This window comes from Meles meles, chromosome 10 (assembly GCF_922984935.1).
Source record: "Meles meles chromosome 10, mMelMel3.1 paternal haplotype, whole genome shotgun sequence".
In the NCBI taxonomy this organism is placed as follows: Eukaryota; Metazoa; Chordata; class Mammalia; order Carnivora; family Mustelidae; genus Meles; species Meles meles.
This window is the reverse complement of record NC_060075.1, coordinates 107,477,397-107,497,769: the sequence shown is the minus strand read 5'-3', so window position 1 is coordinate 107,497,769 and position 20,373 is coordinate 107,477,397. Positions and strand designations below refer to the sequence as shown.

Below are 20,373 nucleotides of genomic sequence, written 5' to 3'. Positions count from 1 at the left end.
CATGTGCCTGTTGGCCATTTGGTTGTCGTCTTTGCCAGGATGTCTGTTCATGGCTTCTTCACATTTCTTAATTGGATTCTTTGTTCTTTGGGTGTTGAGTTTGATAAGTTCTTTATAGATTTTGGATACTAGCCCTTTATATGATATGTCGTTTGCAAATATCTTCTCCCATTCTGTCAGTTGTCTTTGGGTTTTGTTGACTGTTTCCTTTGCTTTGCAAAAGCTTTTGATCTTGATGAAGTCCCAATAGTTCATTTTTGCCCTTGCTTCCCTTGCCTTTGGTGATGTTTCTAGGAAGAAGTTGCTGCAGCTGAGGTCAAAGAGGTTGCTTCCTGTGTTCTTCTCAATGATTTTGATGGGTTCCTGTCTCACACTGAGGATTTCATTTCATACATTTTGAGTCTGTTTTTGTGTGTGGTGTAAGGAAGTAGTTCAGTTTCATTCTTCTGCATGTGGCTGTCCAAGTTTCCCAACACCATTTGTTAGAGACTTTTTTTTTTTTTCTCCCATTGGACATTCTTTCCTGCTTTGTCGAAGAGTAGTTGACCATAGAGTTGAGGGTCCATTTCTGGGCTCTCTATTCTGTTCCATTGATCTATGTGTCTGTTTTTGTGCCAGTACCATGCTGTCTTGATGATGACAGCTTTGTAATAGAGCTTGAAATCTGGAATTGTGATGCCACCAACATTGGTTTTCTTTTTCAACATTCCTCTGACTATTTGGGGTCTTTTCTGGTTCCGTATCAATTTTAGGATTATTTGTTCCATTTCTTTGATAAAAATTGGTTCCATTAAACTTGTAGATTGCTTTAGGTAGCATAGAAATTTTCACAATAGTTGTTCTTCCCATCCATGAGTGTGGGACGTTTTTCCATTTCTTTATGTCTTCCTCAATTTCTTTCAGACTTTATAGGTTTCTGAGTACAGATTCTTTGCCTCTTTGGCTAGGTTTGTTCCTAAGTATCTTATGGTTTTGGGTGCAAAAATAAATGGGATCGACTCCTTAATTTCTCTTTCTTCTGTGTTGTTGTTGATGTATAGAAATGCAACTGATTTCTGTGCATTGATTTTATATCCTGACACTTTACTGAATTCCTGTATGAGTTCTAGCAGTTTTGGGGTAGAGTCTTCTGGGTTTTCCACATAAAGTATCATATTGTCTGCAAAGGGTGAGAGTTTGACTTCTTCTTTGTCGATTCGGATGCCCTTTATTTCTTTTTGTTGTGTGATTGCTGAGGCTAGGACTTCTAGTACTATGTTGAATACCAGTGGTAATAGTGGACATCCCTGCTGTGTTCCTGACCTTAGGGGAAAAGCTCTCAGTTTTTCCCCACTGAGAATGATATTCACTTGGGTTTCTCATAGATGGCTTTGATGATTTTGAGGTATGTTCCCTTCATGCCTACACTGTGAAGAATTTTGATCAAGAAAGGATGCTGCACTTTGTCAGATGCTTTTTCAGCATCTATTGAGAGTATCATATGGTTCTTGTTCTTTCTTTTGTTAATGTGTTGTATCACATCGATTGGTTTGTGGATGTTGAACCAACCTTGCAGCCCAGGAATAAATCCCACTTGGTCGCAGTGAATAATCCTTTTCATGTACTGTTGGATCCTATTGGCTAGTATTTTGGTGAGAATTTTTGCATCTGTGTTCATCAAGGATATTGGTCTGTAATTCTCCTTTTTTATGGGGTCTTTGTATGGTTTTGGGATCAAGGTCATGCTGCCCTCATAAAATGAGTCTGGAAGTTTTCCTTCCATTTCTATCTTTTGGAACAGTTTCAGGAGAATAGGTATTAATTCTTCTTTAAATGTTTGGTAGAATTCACCTGGGCAGCCATCTGCCCCTGAGCTCTTGTTTGTTGGGATATTTTTGATGACTGCTTCAATCTCCTTACTGGTTATGGGTCTGTTCAGGTCTTCTATTTCTCCTGGTTCAGTTTTGGTAGTTTATATGTCTCTATAATGTATCCATTTCTTCTAGATTGTCAGATTTTCTGGTGTATAGTTGCTCATAATATGTTCTTATAATTGTATTTCTTTGGTGTTGATAGTGATCTCTTCTCTTTCATTCATGATTTTATTTATTTGGGTCCTTTCTCTTTCCTTTTTGATAAGTCTGGCCAAGGGTTTATCAATCTTATTAATTTTTTCAATGAACCAGCTCTTAGTTTTGTTGATTTGTCCTTTTGGTTTCTATTTCCTTGATTTCGGCTCTTTATGATTTCTCTTCTCCTGCTGGGTTTAGGTTTTCTTTGCTGTTCTTTCTCTAGCTCCTTTAGTTGTAGGATTAGGTTGCATACTTGAGACTTTTCTTGTTTCTTTCTTTTTTTTAAAGATTTTATTTATTTATTTATTTGACAGATAGAGATCACAAGTAGGGAGAGAGGCAGGCAGAGAGAGAGAGAGAGAGAGAGAGAGGAGGAAGCAGGCTCCCTGCCAAGCAGAGAGCCCGATGCGGGGCTCGATCCCAGGACCCTGGGATCATGACCTGAGCTGAAGGCAGAGGCTTTAACCCACTGAGCCACCCAGGCGCCCCTGAGACCTTTCTTGTTTCTTGAGAAAGGGTTGTATTGGTATAGACCTTCCTCTCAGGACTGCCTTTGCTGTGTCCCATAGGTTTTGAACAGTTGTGTTTTCATTTTCATTTTTTTCCTTGAATTTTTTCAATTCTTCTTTAATTTCCTGGTTGACCCATTCATTCTTTAGTAGGATGCTCTTTAGCTTCCCTGTATTTGAGTTCTTTCCAACTTTCCTGTTGTGATTGAGTTCTATTTTCAGAGCATTATGGTCTGAAAATATGCAGGGAATGATGCTAATCTTTTGGTACCATTTGAGACCTGATTTGTGACCCAGGATGTGATCTATTCTGGAGAATGTTCCATGTGCACTAGAGCAGAATGTGTATTCTGTCGTTTTGGGATGGAATGTTCTCAATATTTCTGTGATGTCAATCTGGTCCAGTGTGTCATTTAAAGCCTTTATTTCCTTGTTGATATTTTGCTTAGATGATCTGCCCATTTCATTAGGAGGGGGTGTTAATGTCCCCTACTATTATCGTATTATTGTCGATGTGTTTCTTTGATTTTGTTATTAATTGGTTTATAGAATGGGTTGCTCCCATGTTAGGGGCATAGCTATTTAAAATTCTTAGATCTTTGTGTTGGACAAACCCTTTAAGTATGGTATAGTGTCCTTCTTCATCTTTTATTATAGTCTTTGGCTTAAAATCTAATTTATCTGATATAAGGATTGCCACCCCAGCTTTCTTTTGATGCCCATTAGCATGGCAAATTGTTTTCCATCCCCTCACTTGAAATCTGGAGGAGTCTTTGGGTCTAAAATGAGTTTCTTATAGACAGCATATTGATGTGTATTTTTTTTATCCTTTCTGATACCCTTTATCTTTTGTTTGGGACATTTAGCCCATTTACACTCTGGGTAACTATTGAAAGATATGAATTTAGTGCCATTGTATTGCCTGTAAGGTGATTGTTACTATATGTTGTATCTTTTCTTTTTTGATCTGGTTATTTTAGGCTCTCTCTTTGTTTAGAGGACCCCTTTCAGTATTTTCTGTAGGGCTGGTTTGGTGTTTGCAAATTCTTTTAGTGTTTGTTTGTCCTGGAAGCTTTTTATCGCTCTTTCTATTTTCAATGACAGCCTAGCTGGAAATAGTATTCTTGGCTGCATATTTTTTCTTGATTAGTGTTCTGAATATATCATGCCAGTCCTTTCTGGCCTGCTAGGTCTCTGTGGAGAAGTCTGCTACCAACCTAATATTTCTACCATTGTATGTTATAGACCTCTTATCTCGAATAGCTTTCAGTATTTTCTTTTGTCACTGCGACTTGTAAGTTTTACTATTAGATGTCAGGGTATTAACCTATTTTTATTGATTTTGATGGGGGGGGTTCTCTGTGCCTCCTGGATTTTGATGATTGTTCCCTTTGCCACATTAGGGAAATTCTGTGCTGTAGTTTGCTCCAATATACCTTCTGCCCCCATCTCTTTCTTCTTCTTTTGGGATCCCAATTATTCTAATATTGTTTTGTCTTATTGTATCACTTATCTGTCAAATTCTTCCTTGTGGCGCAGTAGTTGTTTGTCTCTCTTTTGCTCAGCTTCTTTATTCTCTATCATTTGGTCTTCTATATCACTTATTCTCTCTTCTGCCTCATTTATCCTAGCAGTAAGAGCCTCCATTTTTCATTGCACCTCATTAATAACTCTTTTTATTTAAACTTGGTTAGATTTTACTTGTACTTTTTCTCCAGAAAGGAATTTTATTTTTCCAGAAAGGGACTCTCTAATATCTTCCGTGCTTTTTTCAAGCCCAGCTACCACCTTGATAATTGTCATTCTGAAGTCTAGTTCTGACATCTTACTAATGTCCATACTGATTAGGTCCCTAGCCATCAGTACTGCTGCTTGTTCTTCTATTTATTTATTTTTGTGATGAGTTTTTCCACCTTGTCATTTTATCCAGATAAGAATAGATGAATAAGAGAACAAAATACTAAAAGGTTAGCAACAACCCCAGAAAGATATACACTAAGCAAATCAGAAGAGATTTGAAATTGGGGGTGGGAGGAAGGGGGTAAAAAAAAAAAATATACACATATATATATTAGACTGGTGAATAGAACAGAGCCACACACTTGATTTTGGGTGTATTTTGGTCTGTAGAAGAAAGTACCTCCCAAAATTTTAAAGAAAGAAAACTTAAATTTATAGAAAAATAAGGGAAAGCACAATGAAGGGATGGAATATGGACCATAAAGATGAAAATTTAAAAAGATTCTTAAAAAGGAATTCATAAGAAGTTGGTTGAAAAGAGGAAAGAATGTGATCAGGATGGAGACTAGAACAAAGCCATGTGCTAGAATTAGGGTATATTTTGATCTATTAGAAGAAATTATATCCTGAAATTTTAATGAAAAAATAACCCATATGTATACAAAAAATAAGGTTAAGTACAATGAAGGGATAAAATGTGATTATAACAATGAAAATTAAAATAAGTTTAGAAAGGTGTTGATAAGGGCGCCTGGGTGGCTCAGTGGGTTAAGCCGCTGCCTTCGGCTCGGGTCATGATCTCAGGGTCCTGGGATCGAGTCCCACATCGGGCTCTCTGCTCAGCGGGGGGCCTGCTTCCCTTCCTCTCTCTCTGCCTGCCTCTCTTGTGATTTCTCTCTGTCAAATAAATAAATAAAATCTTTAAAAAAAAAAGAAAGGTGTTGATAAGATAAAATCGTTTAAAAATGTTAAAATAGGAATTAGGGAAAATTTAAAAAGTAGAATAAGAAAAAAATAAAATTAAAAAAATTTAACTTTGAAAGACTAAAGGATCATGGGAAAAAAGCCATGAATTCTATGTGTTGCTTTTTCTTAGCTTTTGAGTTCCTCAGTTCTCATTAATGGTGAACTTGGTCTCGGCCAGATGTTCTTGCTGACCTTTTGGGGGAGGGGCCTGTTGTAATGATTCTCAAATGTCTTTGCCTGAGGTGGAATTGCACCGCCCTTGCCAGAGGTCAGACTGAGTAATATGCTTGGTTTTGGTCTCCAGAGCTTTTGTTCCCCGAATGTTTTCTGGACAGCTTTGGAGGACGGGAATGAAAATGGCAGCCTCCCAATCTGCAGCTGGTAGGAGCTGAGAGCTTAGGGCCCCACTCCTCAGTGTGCCCTCAGAGAAAAGCAGTCAATCCCTCCTGTCTCCCTGGTCTCCAGCCATACTCTGTGCTTACCTGTCCTGTGACCGAGTGTTTCTATCTCTGGCGCATGGCCCCATTTGGAGCTCCAAACCCAACTGATTCCTGCAGTGTGCTCCTGTGCCACTTCTACCAGAGGAGGAAGGTGAGTTTCCCCGGATCTGCTGATTGTGGGGTCCCTGCCCAAAGAGCAGTGGCCTGACTGTGCCTTGGATCATGTTTTAAGGTAATACCGAGGTGAGAGCCCCCCTCCTTGGCTCCGTCTCTGTAGCCTTCTTCCCCACTCCAATAGCTGGAAGCTCTGACACACTCAGATACCCCTGGTCTTTTTGTGACCCCGCTGATCCTGAGACTACACTGTCCCTGCGAGGGCTCCACTTCCCGCTTAGCCTCTGGAGTGATGTCCATCAGTGGAGCAGACTTTTTAACGTTCCGATTTTGTGGTCCGCTGCTCTACCACTTGCTGGGAGCTGGCCCCTCCCTGCACAGTTGATCTCCCTGAATGTTGCCTCAGATTCACTTCTCTGAACATCCTACCTTCTGGAACGTGGTTGATTTTCTGTTCCTAGAATTGCTTCTCTTTTCTCTTCTCTCTCCTGTTAAGTTTGTAGGTGTTAAGAATGGTTTGATAACTACCTAGCTGAACTCCTGGGACCTGGTGATATTTAGGTCTCCTACTTCTCTGCCATCTTGCTCCTCTGATACTGAGACTTTTGAATAATTGAATGAATGACTGAGTGAGTGAATGAATGAATGAATGACACTAAAATAAGTAACATTTATAATATAAAATTAAGATAAACATTCCCTTTCTTTACCTTATGACTCCTCTTCTTTTTATGCTTTGCTGTAAGACTGGAACATGACATCTACAGATGAGCCTGAGGGAGCTTGGGTGGCTCAGTTGGTTGAGCCTCTGACTCTTGGTTTCAGCTCAGATCGGGTTGTGAGATTGAGTCCTGCATCTGGCTCTGTGCTCAGCGGGGAGTCTGCTTGAGATTCTCTTTCTCCCTCGCCCTCTTCCCTTCCACCCCGCTTGTGCTGTCTCTCTCAAAGAAATAAATCTTAAAAACAAATAAATATAAGCCTGGAGCATTTTGTAGTGCCACAAAAGGAAGTGCTAAAAACAAATAAATCCTCACAATGATGGGTTGTGTGTCAGAGGGACACAGGCGCCAACTGAAAAGAGCTTCCAGTGGCCAGAATGAAATGATTTGAGCAACAAAGTAAAGTAGTATTGGATTATAACACAACGTATGAGATAAATACCATGGCTCTGGGCCGATATAAATAAATGATTGAATAAATGAATAGGGGTGAAGAGACAAAGTTCCTGGGCAGAATTCTAATAATTTATGGGGACAGTTCATTCTCAAGAAGGAGGAACACAACTCCCAACCCCTTAAGTGTGGGCTGTGCTTGGTGACTTCCTTCCAAAGAGTACAGTGTGGAAAGGGGGAGAAGTAAAAAGAATGATTTTGCAGTGGAGATAGCTGGTAGCCACCATTTTAGGCAGGTGATCAAGGTCAGTGCCAATGGTGATAAGTCTGATCCATTGTTTGTAACTTGGATATAATGTGATGAAAATGGCACTTTACTCTTGTGGGTTTTCTTCCCCAAATCCACACGCCCCATAAATTGAAACCCGTAATTTTCTAATTATGAGAAAAACATATCAAAAAATCCCCCTCGAGGAACATTCTCCAAAAATATCTGAACTGTACTTCTCAAAACTGTCAAAGTCATCAGAAGGAAGGAATGTATGATAAACTGTTATAGTCAAGAGTAGCCTAAGGAGACAATGACTAAATATAATGTGATAGGTACGCTGAATGGGCTCTGCGAACTGAAAAGAACATTAAAAACTAAGGAAATCTGAACATATGGACTTTAATAATAATGCATCAGTGTTGGCTCTTTAATTGTAAAATTCAGATCACACTGAGGTAAGATGTTAATAATAGGGGAATTGGGATAAATAAGTCATGGAGAAGAAAGGCGCAGTAGGGAATACAGTCCGTCGTTCTGTAGTAGCGTTGTCTGGTGGCAGATGGTAGCTACACTTGTGGTGAGCACAGCATAAGTATGGAGAAGTTGAATCGCCATGTGGCACACCTGAAATTAATGTAACATTGTGTCAACTAAAATTTAAAAAATAAATGAAAAATACAGCCAAGCTGAGAAAAAAATAAAAGTAATAGGGGAACTGGGTGTGGAGTATATGGGGACTCTTTACCATCTTGGTAAGTTTTCTGTAAATCTACACCTGTTCTAAAATAAAAAGTTGGAAAAAATTGTAAACGTTTCCCCACATGGGACTACGTTCTTCTGTTGTACCATTTGAAATGCCTACTTTGTCTGGTATTACATATGGATATTGCAGTTTATTTAACTTACCCCATTTGGGGGTATATTGGCACTGGTAGTTTGTACTTGCATCATTGGCCGTAACTATGAAGGGCTGTTTTTGACATGGAGGCTTACGTTCTTTTGTTTTATCTTATTTCTGATTTCATCTCTTATTTTCTTTCTCTGTATTTTCCCCTTAGGGAATGACTTTAAAATTTTCTTTTTTTTTTTAAATTTATATTTATTTTTATTTGTTTATTTACAGCATAACAGTGTTCATTGTTTTGGCATCACACCCAGTGCTCCATGCAGTACGTGCCCTCCCTATTACCCACCACCTGGTTCCTATATGCTGACGACTCCAGCCCAAATGACTGTCTCACAGACATCTCCAATTCAACATATGCAAAGATGGATTCTCATTTTCTTTCCCTTCCCCTCGTTCCTCTCTCTGACTTCCTTATTTCTGTTGAGGCCTTCAGAGCTTACCCAGATATTCAGGCAGAAACATGTTCTGTCCATTCTGTCCCTAACATATATTTAAACCCACTCATTTTTCTGTTTCCACTGCCACCAACCTGGTCTGAGCTATCATCAGCTTGTGCCTGGACCTGCACAATTTCCATAACCGGTCCCTTTTCTCTCTTGTCTCTATTCAGTCCATTCTTTGGATTTAATTGCAAATTCAGTGGGAAGCCCTATGAGTTTTATTTTATTTTATTTTTTTAAAGATTTTATTTATTTATTTGACAGAGAGAGATCACAAGTAGGCAGAGAGGCAGGCAGAGAGAGAGGAGGAAGCAGGCTCCCTGTGGAGCAGAGAGCCCGATGCGGGGCTCGATCCCAGGACCCTGAGATCATGACCTGAGCCGAAGGCAGCGGCTTAATCCACTGAGCCACCCAGGTGCCCCGCCCTATGAGTTTTAAATAGAAGGATGATGTGCTGCAGTTCTTGATTTTAAAGTGATCATGGTGAGGGGCACCTGGCTGGCTCAGTCAGTGGAGCATGCATCTTTTGATCTCAGGATTGTAAATTCGAGCCTCAAATTGGGTATAGAGATGACTTAAAAAAAACCAAAATGATCATTCTAAAAGGTGTGCAGAGAATGAGTCCTTCCTTACTCATGACCTGCAGCAGGTGGCATGGTCTGTCAACCTCTCCAGTTTCATTTCCCATCTTTTTCTTGTCATGCTTCAGTTACATTGGGGGTACTTGCAGATTTTTTTCCTTTTCTTTTTTTGTATTCTTTCCTCTATGCCACTCTCTTGCCTTATGGCTTTCACACGTGTTATTCTTTTTGCTTTTAAACTTTTCCCCATGGCAGTTCCTGTAACTGTTTTGTTGTCTTCTCCACTATTCTTAAGTCCAAAGGCGGCAGGACAGCATCTGTCCACTTACTGTTGCATACCCAGTACCTAACACAATGCCTTCTACAAAGCAGCTCTCCATATTTGTTGAATAAAGAAACTAGTAATTACTATTTTCACTTGTGTGTTAAAAAAATTACTGTAGAAACTCTACGTTAGGTCCTGTGAGAACGTATGAAGGGTTTGCAGTACGCAGTTCTTACATTGGAATAGTTCCAATTTAAAAGGAAGGATAGGATCCGCTATGAGTGATACTGCAGCATGGGGGAGGACACTGTAGCTGGAGTAGTTTAAAGTGCTGTCATTAGCAAGCTCTGGGACCGCAGATAAGTTATTTCCTTCTCTGTTTCTTTCTTTATCCATCTCTAATATTGAGGGGTTTGGCTAGATTTTCCTGAGGTTTTGGTTCTCAGATCTGGTGTGCAGTGAATGATGTATTAGTTAAATTATTTTTTCCCCCAGGCTCCATCCCTGGAGAGTCAGATTCAGTAGGCCTGCGGCGGGGTCGAGGAATTCTGTAGGTGATTATGATGCACAACTGGGTTTAGGAACTGCTGATCTAGGTCTTCTTAACTTGCCATCTTGTAAGTGTAGTTGTAGTACAGGGTAGACTGTGAGAGTGCAGCCTGAATAGGTAGGTTAAGGTGTTGTGTTTGTTCAGAGGCAAGGAAAATAGTGTTTTGCTTTGGTGATGAGGGGGACTTAATGGAAATGGTGGTGTTGAAATGGGCTTTCAAGAATGGATGGAGAGATGGGCAGGTGCAGAAGCGAAGCATGGCTGGTGTTCAGCCCAGCTCACTTGGAGGCCAGGATATGCAAGGGAGCAGGAGGGAAACACCCACCAGTTATGATGTAACGGACCAGAGTTCGAGTATTGTTTTCCCCACTTTACCCGTCATACTTGGTTGTCCTTTTGGAGATGAAAGATTCTATTATTGCAGCTCGATCCTCATTTGCTAGAAGTTAGCTATGGGGAGGCAGAGAGCATGGGGCTGCTTTGGGAAATAATTGGGTGTATTCTTCCTCATGTCTTTTGGGGCTGTGCCCTTTGAGATCCACTTTGACCATCCATTGGTTTTCTGGTTAGACACACAGAATATCAGGACCCACTATGTTATCTAAACTAATAGTTTTGCTGTCAGAATGATTATTATTAAACCAAAGTTGGCCTTTTTGTTTAGATGAAACCATATAAAGGCAACATTCTGAGTAAATTATATAGCATCCACATGATGAAATAATGAACCTAAGTTTAGGAGATGAAAGTAATGATCTAACGCAATATTTAGAATGGATATACAGTATATAGTTATTAACCTAAAAGTCACATCCTGCATTCTTTTGATTTGTGGAAAATTTGTCATTAATTGCCAGGAAGCCTGATTTTCATACAGAATCACATCATAACTGTTAACTTTCTCCCCCTTCTGCTGCCTTAAAATACTTCATTGTAAATAGTAGATTACTCTCAGATTTGCAATGCCCCTTTTAAACACTGGGTTGCTAAGTTTAGCCCTGTTGCTCTCTCTTTTTTTAAAATAGAATCCCCCTCCCCCAGATTTGCCTCTGAATACTGACGAATCACACTTTGTTTTTGAGTGGCCATGGCTTAAAACCCTTTCTAACCTTTCCTCCCAGTGGGAGCCTCCTGGTTCTGAAATACTTTTTGTTTTCATGAGTTACCACTGTGTAGAGGAAATTAATAGGGCATCCCATTTAGAAACAGCCTATGAGATGAGTTTTGACTGTCCATTCAAACTAACTCTGAAAAGGGCTACTTTTATGAAATGGTTGTTAGAGATACAGCTTAGCAAGGTAGGGTCAGAAACACAGAAGTCAAAATTGAGAAGAAAGAAAGAGGTTGTGGACCAGAAATGAGCAGTCAGGCCGATCTCCAGCCTAGAATCCAGTCCATACCTACTCCTGTCGAGCATCTCAGATCAGTCTAGGATTCATAGGTTAACCTGTGGTTATCCAGTCAGTCCTACCTCTTTTTTTTTTTTTTTAAGATTTTTTCTATTTATTTGAGAGAGAGAGAGAGCAAGTGTGCACACGAGGTGGGGTGGGCAGAGGGAAGGGAGAAGTGGACTCCCCACCGAGCAGGGAGCCTGATGTGGGGCTCAATCCCAGGACCTCGGGATCATCTGAGGAAGGCAGATGCTTAATCCACTGAGCCGCCCAGGTGCCCCAGTCCACTTGCAGCTATGCTGGTGTTGGTCTATTGCCTATCAGCTGACTTTGTCATTAAAAAAAAAGTAGAGATACCAAGGCTCTTATTACTCTTTGCTTGTAAAGTATTACCTTTGTTAACGTGACTCATTGGCCACCAGTAGCACCAGAATTTATTTCGAAAGAAACAGCCCCCACTCCCACTTCCAACAGAGGTAGATCAAAGAAAAACCTTTCTTATAGAAAAACCTCAGACTTGAGAAAATCTCCCCAATTTCAAGAAGAGCTTTTATGGGAAAATGACTACACTTGCATCTCTCGTATCTGCCAGACTATTAAGAAGAATAATAGTCAGAGGGGTAGACCCCATTAGAAGCAAATATAAGACCATTTACTATTTTGCAAATTGTGTTCTGTGTTTATGCGGCCCAGGGTGACATCGTGACATTGGAGGCCTTCTTCTGCTTCAACCAGAACACTGGGGGTATTAACCTGCTCACATATGAGGATTTCATGCATTAATTCGTTTTGATACAGGAGTTCTGCTTTAAAAAAAAAATATTGAAAACCGTCCCTTTTGGTCAAATGCCCAAGATTTTATAGAGAATGTGTCTGAAGGTCAACGTAGTTCAATTAAATATCGACAGTCGTACAACTACTTAGAGTTGACAGAAATGAAAAACCGTGAAACTGGACTTCCCATCCAGTGCATTTTTTACTACAAAATGTTGATTTGATTTTCCATTTTGAAAGACACAGAAGTGATCTGTGAAATGGCGATTCGCACTAGGCAGCCCCAGGCAGCCCTGGAATGCTCCATGGTTCAAATGCCCGAGACCAGATGGAGGTCCAGAAGTGGATGACTCAAAGTTTATTAGTTTTGCCACCTGGGCAGTACAGCCGAACCAGCTGCCATAAGGCAGTTCCAATTTCAACAGAGCAGTAAATGAACATAAAAGTGAGTGTAAATCCCAAGAATAAAGTAAAGGAGAATGTCTGCAGCTCTAAGGAAATTTGTGCAGGCTGCGGGAGGCAAGCTGCCGGGCCAGGTAGAGACCAATCACAGGTTGCCTCTGCAAGCCCTGAAAAACCATCCCTGGGGTTGTTCCAGCAGCCGAACTCAGTTTGGGATCTGTTTGACTTGCTGGCTTGGGAGCTACATCACATCTCATGATCTAGGATGGGAAAAATGAGCCAGTGGTATATCATGATTGGTTATGAGGCCAGAAGCTTTTTTTTTTTTCCTCTGGAAACTATGGAAGGTTGTTATTAGGTTTGTCTTTCATAGTTTAGGGCCCTTGGTGTCATGGGTGTTTGTGGGAACATAAGCTCCTTGTGGCGGGTTACCGGGAATTGAGTTCATTCTCTTCCTGTTCTCCTCATATGGAATTGGATGGTTGTAGGTTTTTAAGCGATGTGTATGAAATACTGTGGGAGTCAGATGTTCGCCTTAAGGCTTTAGATGACCCCTTTAACAGGTCTAGGGCTTTTGAAAACTGAAATAATTATAATAATGAGGCTATGGGTTTAGGACTAAGTTGAGGGAGGGAGAGCACTTTTTGTGTAAATGAGAATGATTTGCTGAGGAATTTTCACAAGTCAAATAATTTGGACCCTGTGTGTCCATTAAGTATGCTTTGGGCAGCTAGGAACAGAAAACTTGACTGAACGGACTTAAACAAAATAAAGGTTTATTATTGTTATTTTTGTCACGAAATGAGAAATTTAGAGGAATATGGCTCATGACTGGTTCAGCTGCTCAGTGATGATACAGGTTCTTTTTTTGTCATCTTGACAGAAAGTAAAAGGATGTGGGTGAAGAGGGGAGAGGAACGTACCAGTTGCCGATGTATTTTGCTGTGGTCTTGACGCTAAAGGCTGGCCCAGGGTTTTATCTATTGGGTCGACCTCTGTCTTCAGGTGATCTTTTCGAGCGCTGAGTGCTGTTCATACTTAGTTTCATGCGATAATGTAATACTGCTCTTCCTTTCCTTGTACGGTGATGCCTATATATTTTCTGATCTGCTTGGAGTTGCTTCTCTCTCTCTCTCTCTCTTTTTTTTAAAAGATTTTATTTATTTATTTGACAGAGAGAGATCACAAATAGACAGAGAGGCAGGCAGAGAGAGAGAGAGGGAAGCAGGCTCGTTGCTGAGCAGAGAGCTCGATGCGGGACTCGATCCCAGGACCCTGAGATCATGACCCGAGCCGAAGGCAGCGGCTTAACCCACTGAGCCACCCAGGCGCCCCCCTCTCTCTCTTTTTGCAATGACATGAAGTGAATTCAAATGAGAACTTTCGTAGTATAACCTTCTGCTTATGATTGTGGATAAACTACTTTTTTTTTTTTTTTTTTTTTTTTTCCTGGCAGGTGGCATGTTTGACCCAGGTAGCTGCTAATTATCTCATTGGCCAAAAGGAAGCAAAACGTTGGGGTACGGCTCACGGCAGTATCGTTCCTTACCAGGTAGGACTGATACACACAGCACAGGGTTGGGCTGCTCTGATCTGCAGTTTTGTATGATATGAGTTTGGGAGATTATTTCCCTTTGTAAGAAAAAAAAAATCCGTTCAGGATATTCTGTTATGTATCTTTGTCTGACTGTAACAAGGTCCTGTTGTTCATTTTAAATTCTGTGTTTTGCACATTTCTTCGTCAGAAGATTAGTAACAGGACACTTAAATGGATCAAAGGAACTTGCTGAAAGTAAGTGACTTTTGGCCTCAAATGATGGTTTATTTTTTTTTTCTCGCCCCAAAGAAGCACTGATTGTAACCATTTTATAAAGCATGGTTTGTTCACCATGTCAATTATAAACCAAATGTTACCTACCCCAGCTGACAATAATATTCTCACAGGGTTGGAGTAAAATGAAAATTTGCGTGTGACGGATCTTTATTTTCAGAGCAAAGCAGATGGTTCGGGAACTGCTGTTCTTTATTAAGTGTCTAAACTTGTCCTTAGAAATTCTTGACGTTGGCTAGTGTGAATGAATATGTGAGGGAACTGTGATCCTTCACAAATAAAAATGAGAACAAGAACCCTAACTCTTCCTCCAAACCCCTAACCTTTGCTTGACTCAGTTGTAGTATGTCCTGCTGTATTTGTTATGTCCTCTGTCAGATGTTGGAGGTTTGAGAGTACAGGTGTCTTTTTCAGCACTGTAGCCTTTCTTGCTTCCACCAGAAGCATTACCAGGCACCGTATTAATATCCGTTGAATGAAGGGGTAAATTTTACTGTGGCCATTTCGGAGCATGTGCTCTTTATGGAACACATCAAAGCCAGCATTTTGCATTTGCCAGCAAATCCATCAACACTGCTAATCATCCTTTTAGTCTTAAGAGCATTATTTCCTTCAGCCAAACTAGTTTCTTTCCCATTTCTTTTAATGCAGATTTGAGCAATTCAGTGACCCAATGTGAGTCTAGAATTTTTCTGTTTCTATTTATAGTTTCTTTACACATAAGGCGTTACTGTGATTTCCCTGCAGAGCTGCCCTTTGACATAGCTATGGTTGTAGAACATTTTCCTTAGTGCCTGCCCTCTTTTCTTGAGCAGTGCTTTTATGACCAGCATTAGTGACATTTTGGTTCCCTACATCCGAGCCCTATACTCTTGTAGCCAGACCTACCATGTGTCACTAAAGTGGCAATTTTGCACCTTTTAGAGATCATCAAGTCTAGTCTTCTCCCTTCTCAGATAGCAAATTTGATACCTGAATTGAGTAGATGGATCCCAACTCTGATCTGCCTCCTTGCTGAGTTATCTTTTAGATCTGCTGCCTTTGGCCGGAGAGTGTTATGATTCCAGTGTCTTCTTGTACTCCAACCCTCACTGTCTCCCTCAGACCTGTTCCTAGCGAATGGGTTGCATCGACTAACTGATCCTCATTGTTGATGAAGGAAGTCCCTCTCTCAGGCATTTTAGCAGAGGGAAATGTTGGAACACATGGGAATTCATTGCTAGTAATGGAAGTCCAGTCTTCAGTTTTTGGTGTGTGGAGAAAATGTTTTGACTTGGAAAGCTTTATAGTATAATTCCACATTACATCAAGTGGGAGGTGTTCGCTATGTTCTAGTGTAAGGTTTATAGTTTTTTGTTTTTTTTTTAAAGAATGTCTTTTAAAAGAGTTTGGTATAGACCTCTGCTGTCCCTCCTGAGTATTTGTACGGAGAGCTCTGGCATCTTGGGTATGTTCTCAATTATTTCACTGTGAGGTATAAAGAAATTTAGAATCCTTGGCTTTTATTATGGTAGGCAAAAGATACAGGAAATTCTGTGTATGTATGTGTGTGTGTGTGTGTGTGTGTGTGTGTGTATTCTGTAAAGGCAGAACTATACTTTTCCTGCTTGAATTGTCCCAGTCACATAAAGTGGATATCATGCTTATTTGATCTAGTTGATTGCAGCTTTATTATCTGCAAGAAATAAGAGAAGTTCTACTAGGATCTTTCCTCAGGAACTCCGAATTAACTTGTTTCCTCTTGGTGGAGGACTGGTTCAGCACCATGATTAAGGAACAAATGCAAATTCAGCTTGAATGAAATGAGCATACTAAGATGGATCCTAGATATGCTTCTAGACCTTGGTCTGTTTTTAATTTTTAAAATAGATTTGGGAAATATTTTTATGGGTGAGTGCCAGGATAATTATAATTCAGTTTTCTATAATAATTATAGCTTTGCATCTAATTTGAGTTGTCTGAGTTTTGAGCTGGAAGTCTATAATGGAAGACCCTGACGGTCTCAGAAATTAGTTAGGTACCCTGCACACTCTGCTTAATTCTTGTTGAACCCCATCTGAAATATCACAGACCTTGAGTGCATGAATATAAATTTCTGAAAAGTGGTGATCCTTGATTTGTGTTTTATTTTACAAACACGTAATTTTTAACTTCTCAGGTTGATTATCCACTTGTGTTCTTTCCTCCCTATTCTTTGCCAGCTTTTTAAAAATGAGTAAGCTAAACAAAAGTAGACAGCATTGAGATAATCGTTTTGCTACTTGTTGAATATATTGATGGACGCTTTTGCGATTTTTAGATTGACTGATTGATTTTAGAGCAGGGGTGGTGTGAAGAGAGAGAGAGAGAGAACAAGGACGGGGAGAGAGTGGGACAAACTGAATTTGTGTTGAGAGCGGAGCCCAACTTGGAGCTCAATCTTACAACCCTGAAATCATGACCTGAGCTGAAATCAAGAGTTGGATACTTAACCAGCTGAGCCACCCAGGTGCCCTGCGAGAAATTCAGATTTTTAAAAAGAACTTGGAGATTTCAGTGCTTCCTTTGTTTCCATTATCATTAGGCCTTGCCCTTGAGAAACACATAGCCCAAGGGATTAATAATTACATAATGTTCACATCTCTCTCTCTCTCTATATATATATATGATCTTATTTATTTAAGAGAAAGAGAGAGTATGAGCAAGGAGAGATGCTGAGGGAGAAGCAGACTCCCCACTGAGCAGGGAGCCCAATGTGGGGCTCAGTCCCAGGACCCTGAGATCACGACCTGAACCGAAGGCAGAGGCTTAACCGACTGAGCCACGCAGGCAACCCAGAATGTTTCTTAGCCATTCAGTTTTATTGATAATGACAGGAGGGTTGTGGGGGATGGGATAGGAGAGTGCAGAGAAAGCAGATGGCTGGTCTTCAAAAAGAATATGTTTTATTGTGTAAGATAGTAATCAGTGGGGCCGATGCCCTTTACGTATAGGATTAACATCATAATCTCCCTAATTTCATAACCTGTGTTTATGTTTCATAACCAAACTCTCTCTCAAATTTCTTCAACATCCCAGGACCCTGTATTTGCATGTTCTCCTCTGCTTTGTGGGCTCATGATCCTCATGAAACCTCAGCCTCTCTCCAGTCTCAACGAAGATCCATTCACAAATAGACTCACGAAGAGAGGAAACTATACTGTATATTTTCAAGGAAAATGAGAGAGATCTTTATAGAAGAAACTTGTACAGTCTCGGATAGGAGGCTTCACCTCTATTCACCATGTGCTTGGGCTGCTACTCGGGAGTTTCATTATCCTGAAGAGCATATGAATCTCCCCGTTGTTTCTGTTCCTCCTTCTCTTCTTTTTTCTTTTCTGTTTCTCTTTGAGATCAATGAATTTTTGTACTCTTAAACAGAATTACTGTGCTTGCTAGTGCAAGCAGAGATCTTTGGGTGGCCACCTTTATCCTAAATGCTTAACAACATACTGCTTCTGTTACCTAAGGAGAGTGCTGGCGTGTGGATCTAATGGAAGCCTACTCAGCTCTCTCTGTTTCTGATTAAGACCATCTCTCTCCCAGTCTGTGCTGTTTGCAGCAGACCTTGGGGGAGCTCACGGGGTTTTGTGTGCTCCTCGTCAAACCACAGCTTCTTCAGCAACAACATTGCCCTCGTGATCAGTATAACCTGCTAAAGAGACTAGTCTGGATGAGACAACCACAACTACCTCCTTCCCTTAAAAGAACACCAATCCCATCATCCTTCAGACATTTGCCTCAGTCACCAGCAGGACTCCAAGCCTTCCAGGTCATCTTATGACCACCTGGACAGTCATTTGCATATGGCTCTGTGCATCTCTTCCTTTGACCCAGTCATTTCTTCTGCCAACAATCTTGGCACCTTTACAATCCTCTTAGATCACCCCAGTGACATCCTTAATGATTTTTCTTGTTTTCACTTGGCCACCACTCAAGTATTTCTAAGACTTTCACATGCATCCGAGTCTCTAAATAGACATCTTGTGAAGATGCTTTGCCTGATTCCAGGTGATACGGATGCTGCACTAGAGTAATAAGGTTCTCGATGAGACTTTATTATTATTGGTGACGATGCTGTCTCCTTTGTGTTCAGCTGGCGAAATCCCACTGCTGATTAAACTTCATTTGTAGTGTGTGGCTGGAGGAAAACGTAGCTACCACGTCTTCAGCCTCACTCCCAGCTCGCGGCCATCTTTCTCAGGTGGGCCCTCAGCCTTACCCACAGTCCTGGCACACTGCCTACACATTTATTTTCTCTGGGCTGACCATTTCACTTCTTCTCTCTCCTCAGATCTTTCCCAGCCCCCTCCTCTTCCTTAGCCAAAGATGGTTTCTTATTTCACTGAAAATAGATACAATTGGAAGAGAACTATCTCATCTTTCCTCTGCCATACCCCCAAGCCCCTACTTGTGTGTTCTCTTCATTCCTTCCTATCACAATGAATGACTTGTCCCCTTCCACATTTTCTCTACTTAAAGGCATCGTTGCTGCACTTTATCTCCTCTAATACCTGCATTGCTATCAGTGGATAATGATATGACCATGTCCTTCACCTTAAAAAAACCCAGCAACCTCCATTAGACCCTCAGGGCACATTTTTTCCACCTACCATCCCATTTCTCCATGCTCTTTTATTACACAATTCCTCAAAAGCGGTTTGGCTGGTACCTACTAGAAAGAATCATTAGTCTCCAGGTTACATGGACCTCATAGGCCAAGAGTCGTTGGAGTCCTCAGTCCTCAGCAGTCTGAGTGCTGCGGAGTAGCTAGGGGAAGTTGACTTTCTGAGCAGTTCATTAACAGGACTCTTTATATACTTTTTCTTGAGCCTTTCAAAGGTAATGCCTTCAAAAAGAATTTTTCCTTTAAATGGCCTGATAATTCACGTGGCAATTTCTTTTAAACCTTTTTTTCCCCCTGCTCTGGAGTACCTTCTAATTCAAGAAATTGAAGAATACAGTTATTCAGATGATTAAATAAAATCACATCTCCCTTTCCTTAGTTTGGACTCATTCAACCAAGGAAGAAAGCAGGAAGCTGTGCTATGTTATTTCTGGTATGGACATTATACTGTATATTTAATTTGGCACAAGCAGAGACTCAGACAGGCAGTAAATTCCGAGTTTGAAGAGATGCAGCACTTTGCTATCTTTCCTTAGAAACGTTAAAATGCTGTTAAATCATAACAGATTAGGTAACCTTGGGAATCTTTCTTTTTAACCTATGTTAAGGATTTTTCAAAAAGTGAAAATGTAAATGATATACATGTGCCTCTTCTTTCGTGACTTTTTTTTTTTTTAACCCATGGTTACACTAAAGCATTCACTGAAGTTTGGAAGTATGATTGTAACAGGCATATGATTGTATCACATCTTTAATTTAATTGACGCTTTGGTAATAACAGTAAAAATAATCATGCAGGCTTTCATTGAACATACATTCTGTAACCATTTTATGTATGTATATATAATATTATATATATGTATAATAATATATGTATCTTTTTTTTCCTATTTTATATTGGTGAAAGGGAGACCAAAGAGAGAGAGAAAGAAACTTTGCTATGGCCATAGGTAGAAAGTCAAAGAACCTGGATCAGAACCATGATTTTGATATTTCAGAACTTGTTTCCTTTCCTTCTATATCCAAAGTTGTCATTCTTTTGGTGCTTGATACATTGTGGATGCCTGTCTGTTAGTTTCTTTGATAGATGGCAGAATTCTTTTCATCTTTTCCATCATCTCTTTGACAAATGGACTGCTTATTTCTAACTCTAGTAGGTATCAAACCCAATAAGTGACCTTGAAGTATGTTCAAATTTTGAGCTATGGGGGCAGTTAATTGTAGGTTTCTGCCTACCACGTTTTCAATTTATGCTTTCAAAATGACTTTTGCTTCTTCAATTAAGCAACAATTTGAGTCCCCTGTGAAGCAGGCAGTGGTTTAGTTAGTTCCTGAAGGCTTCCGAATGAGGAGGAACTGGGCCCTTGATTTCAAGACATTGAGA

The 20,373-nt window shown here is 40.3% G+C and overlaps 1 protein-coding gene across 6 annotated transcripts in view; it reads left to right on the top strand.

Annotated features, from left to right (window-relative positions):
* The window catches only part of SUGCT (succinyl-CoA:glutarate-CoA transferase), a 793,120-nt gene that overhangs the window by 192,823 nt on the left and 579,924 nt on the right, over positions 1 to 20,373 (top strand). For 5 of the 6 annotated variants that reach the window (XM_046021135.1, XM_046021133.1, XM_046021132.1 and 2 more), the window contains one exon: positions 13,970 to 14,065. The exons of the other annotated variant lie outside the window; for it this stretch is intronic. In XM_046021135.1, the coding sequence (XP_045877091.1) occupies positions 13,970 to 14,065 (96 nt within the window). The remainder of the gene's footprint in view (positions 1 to 13,969; positions 14,066 to 20,373) is intronic. 6 annotated transcript variants of the gene reach the window in all.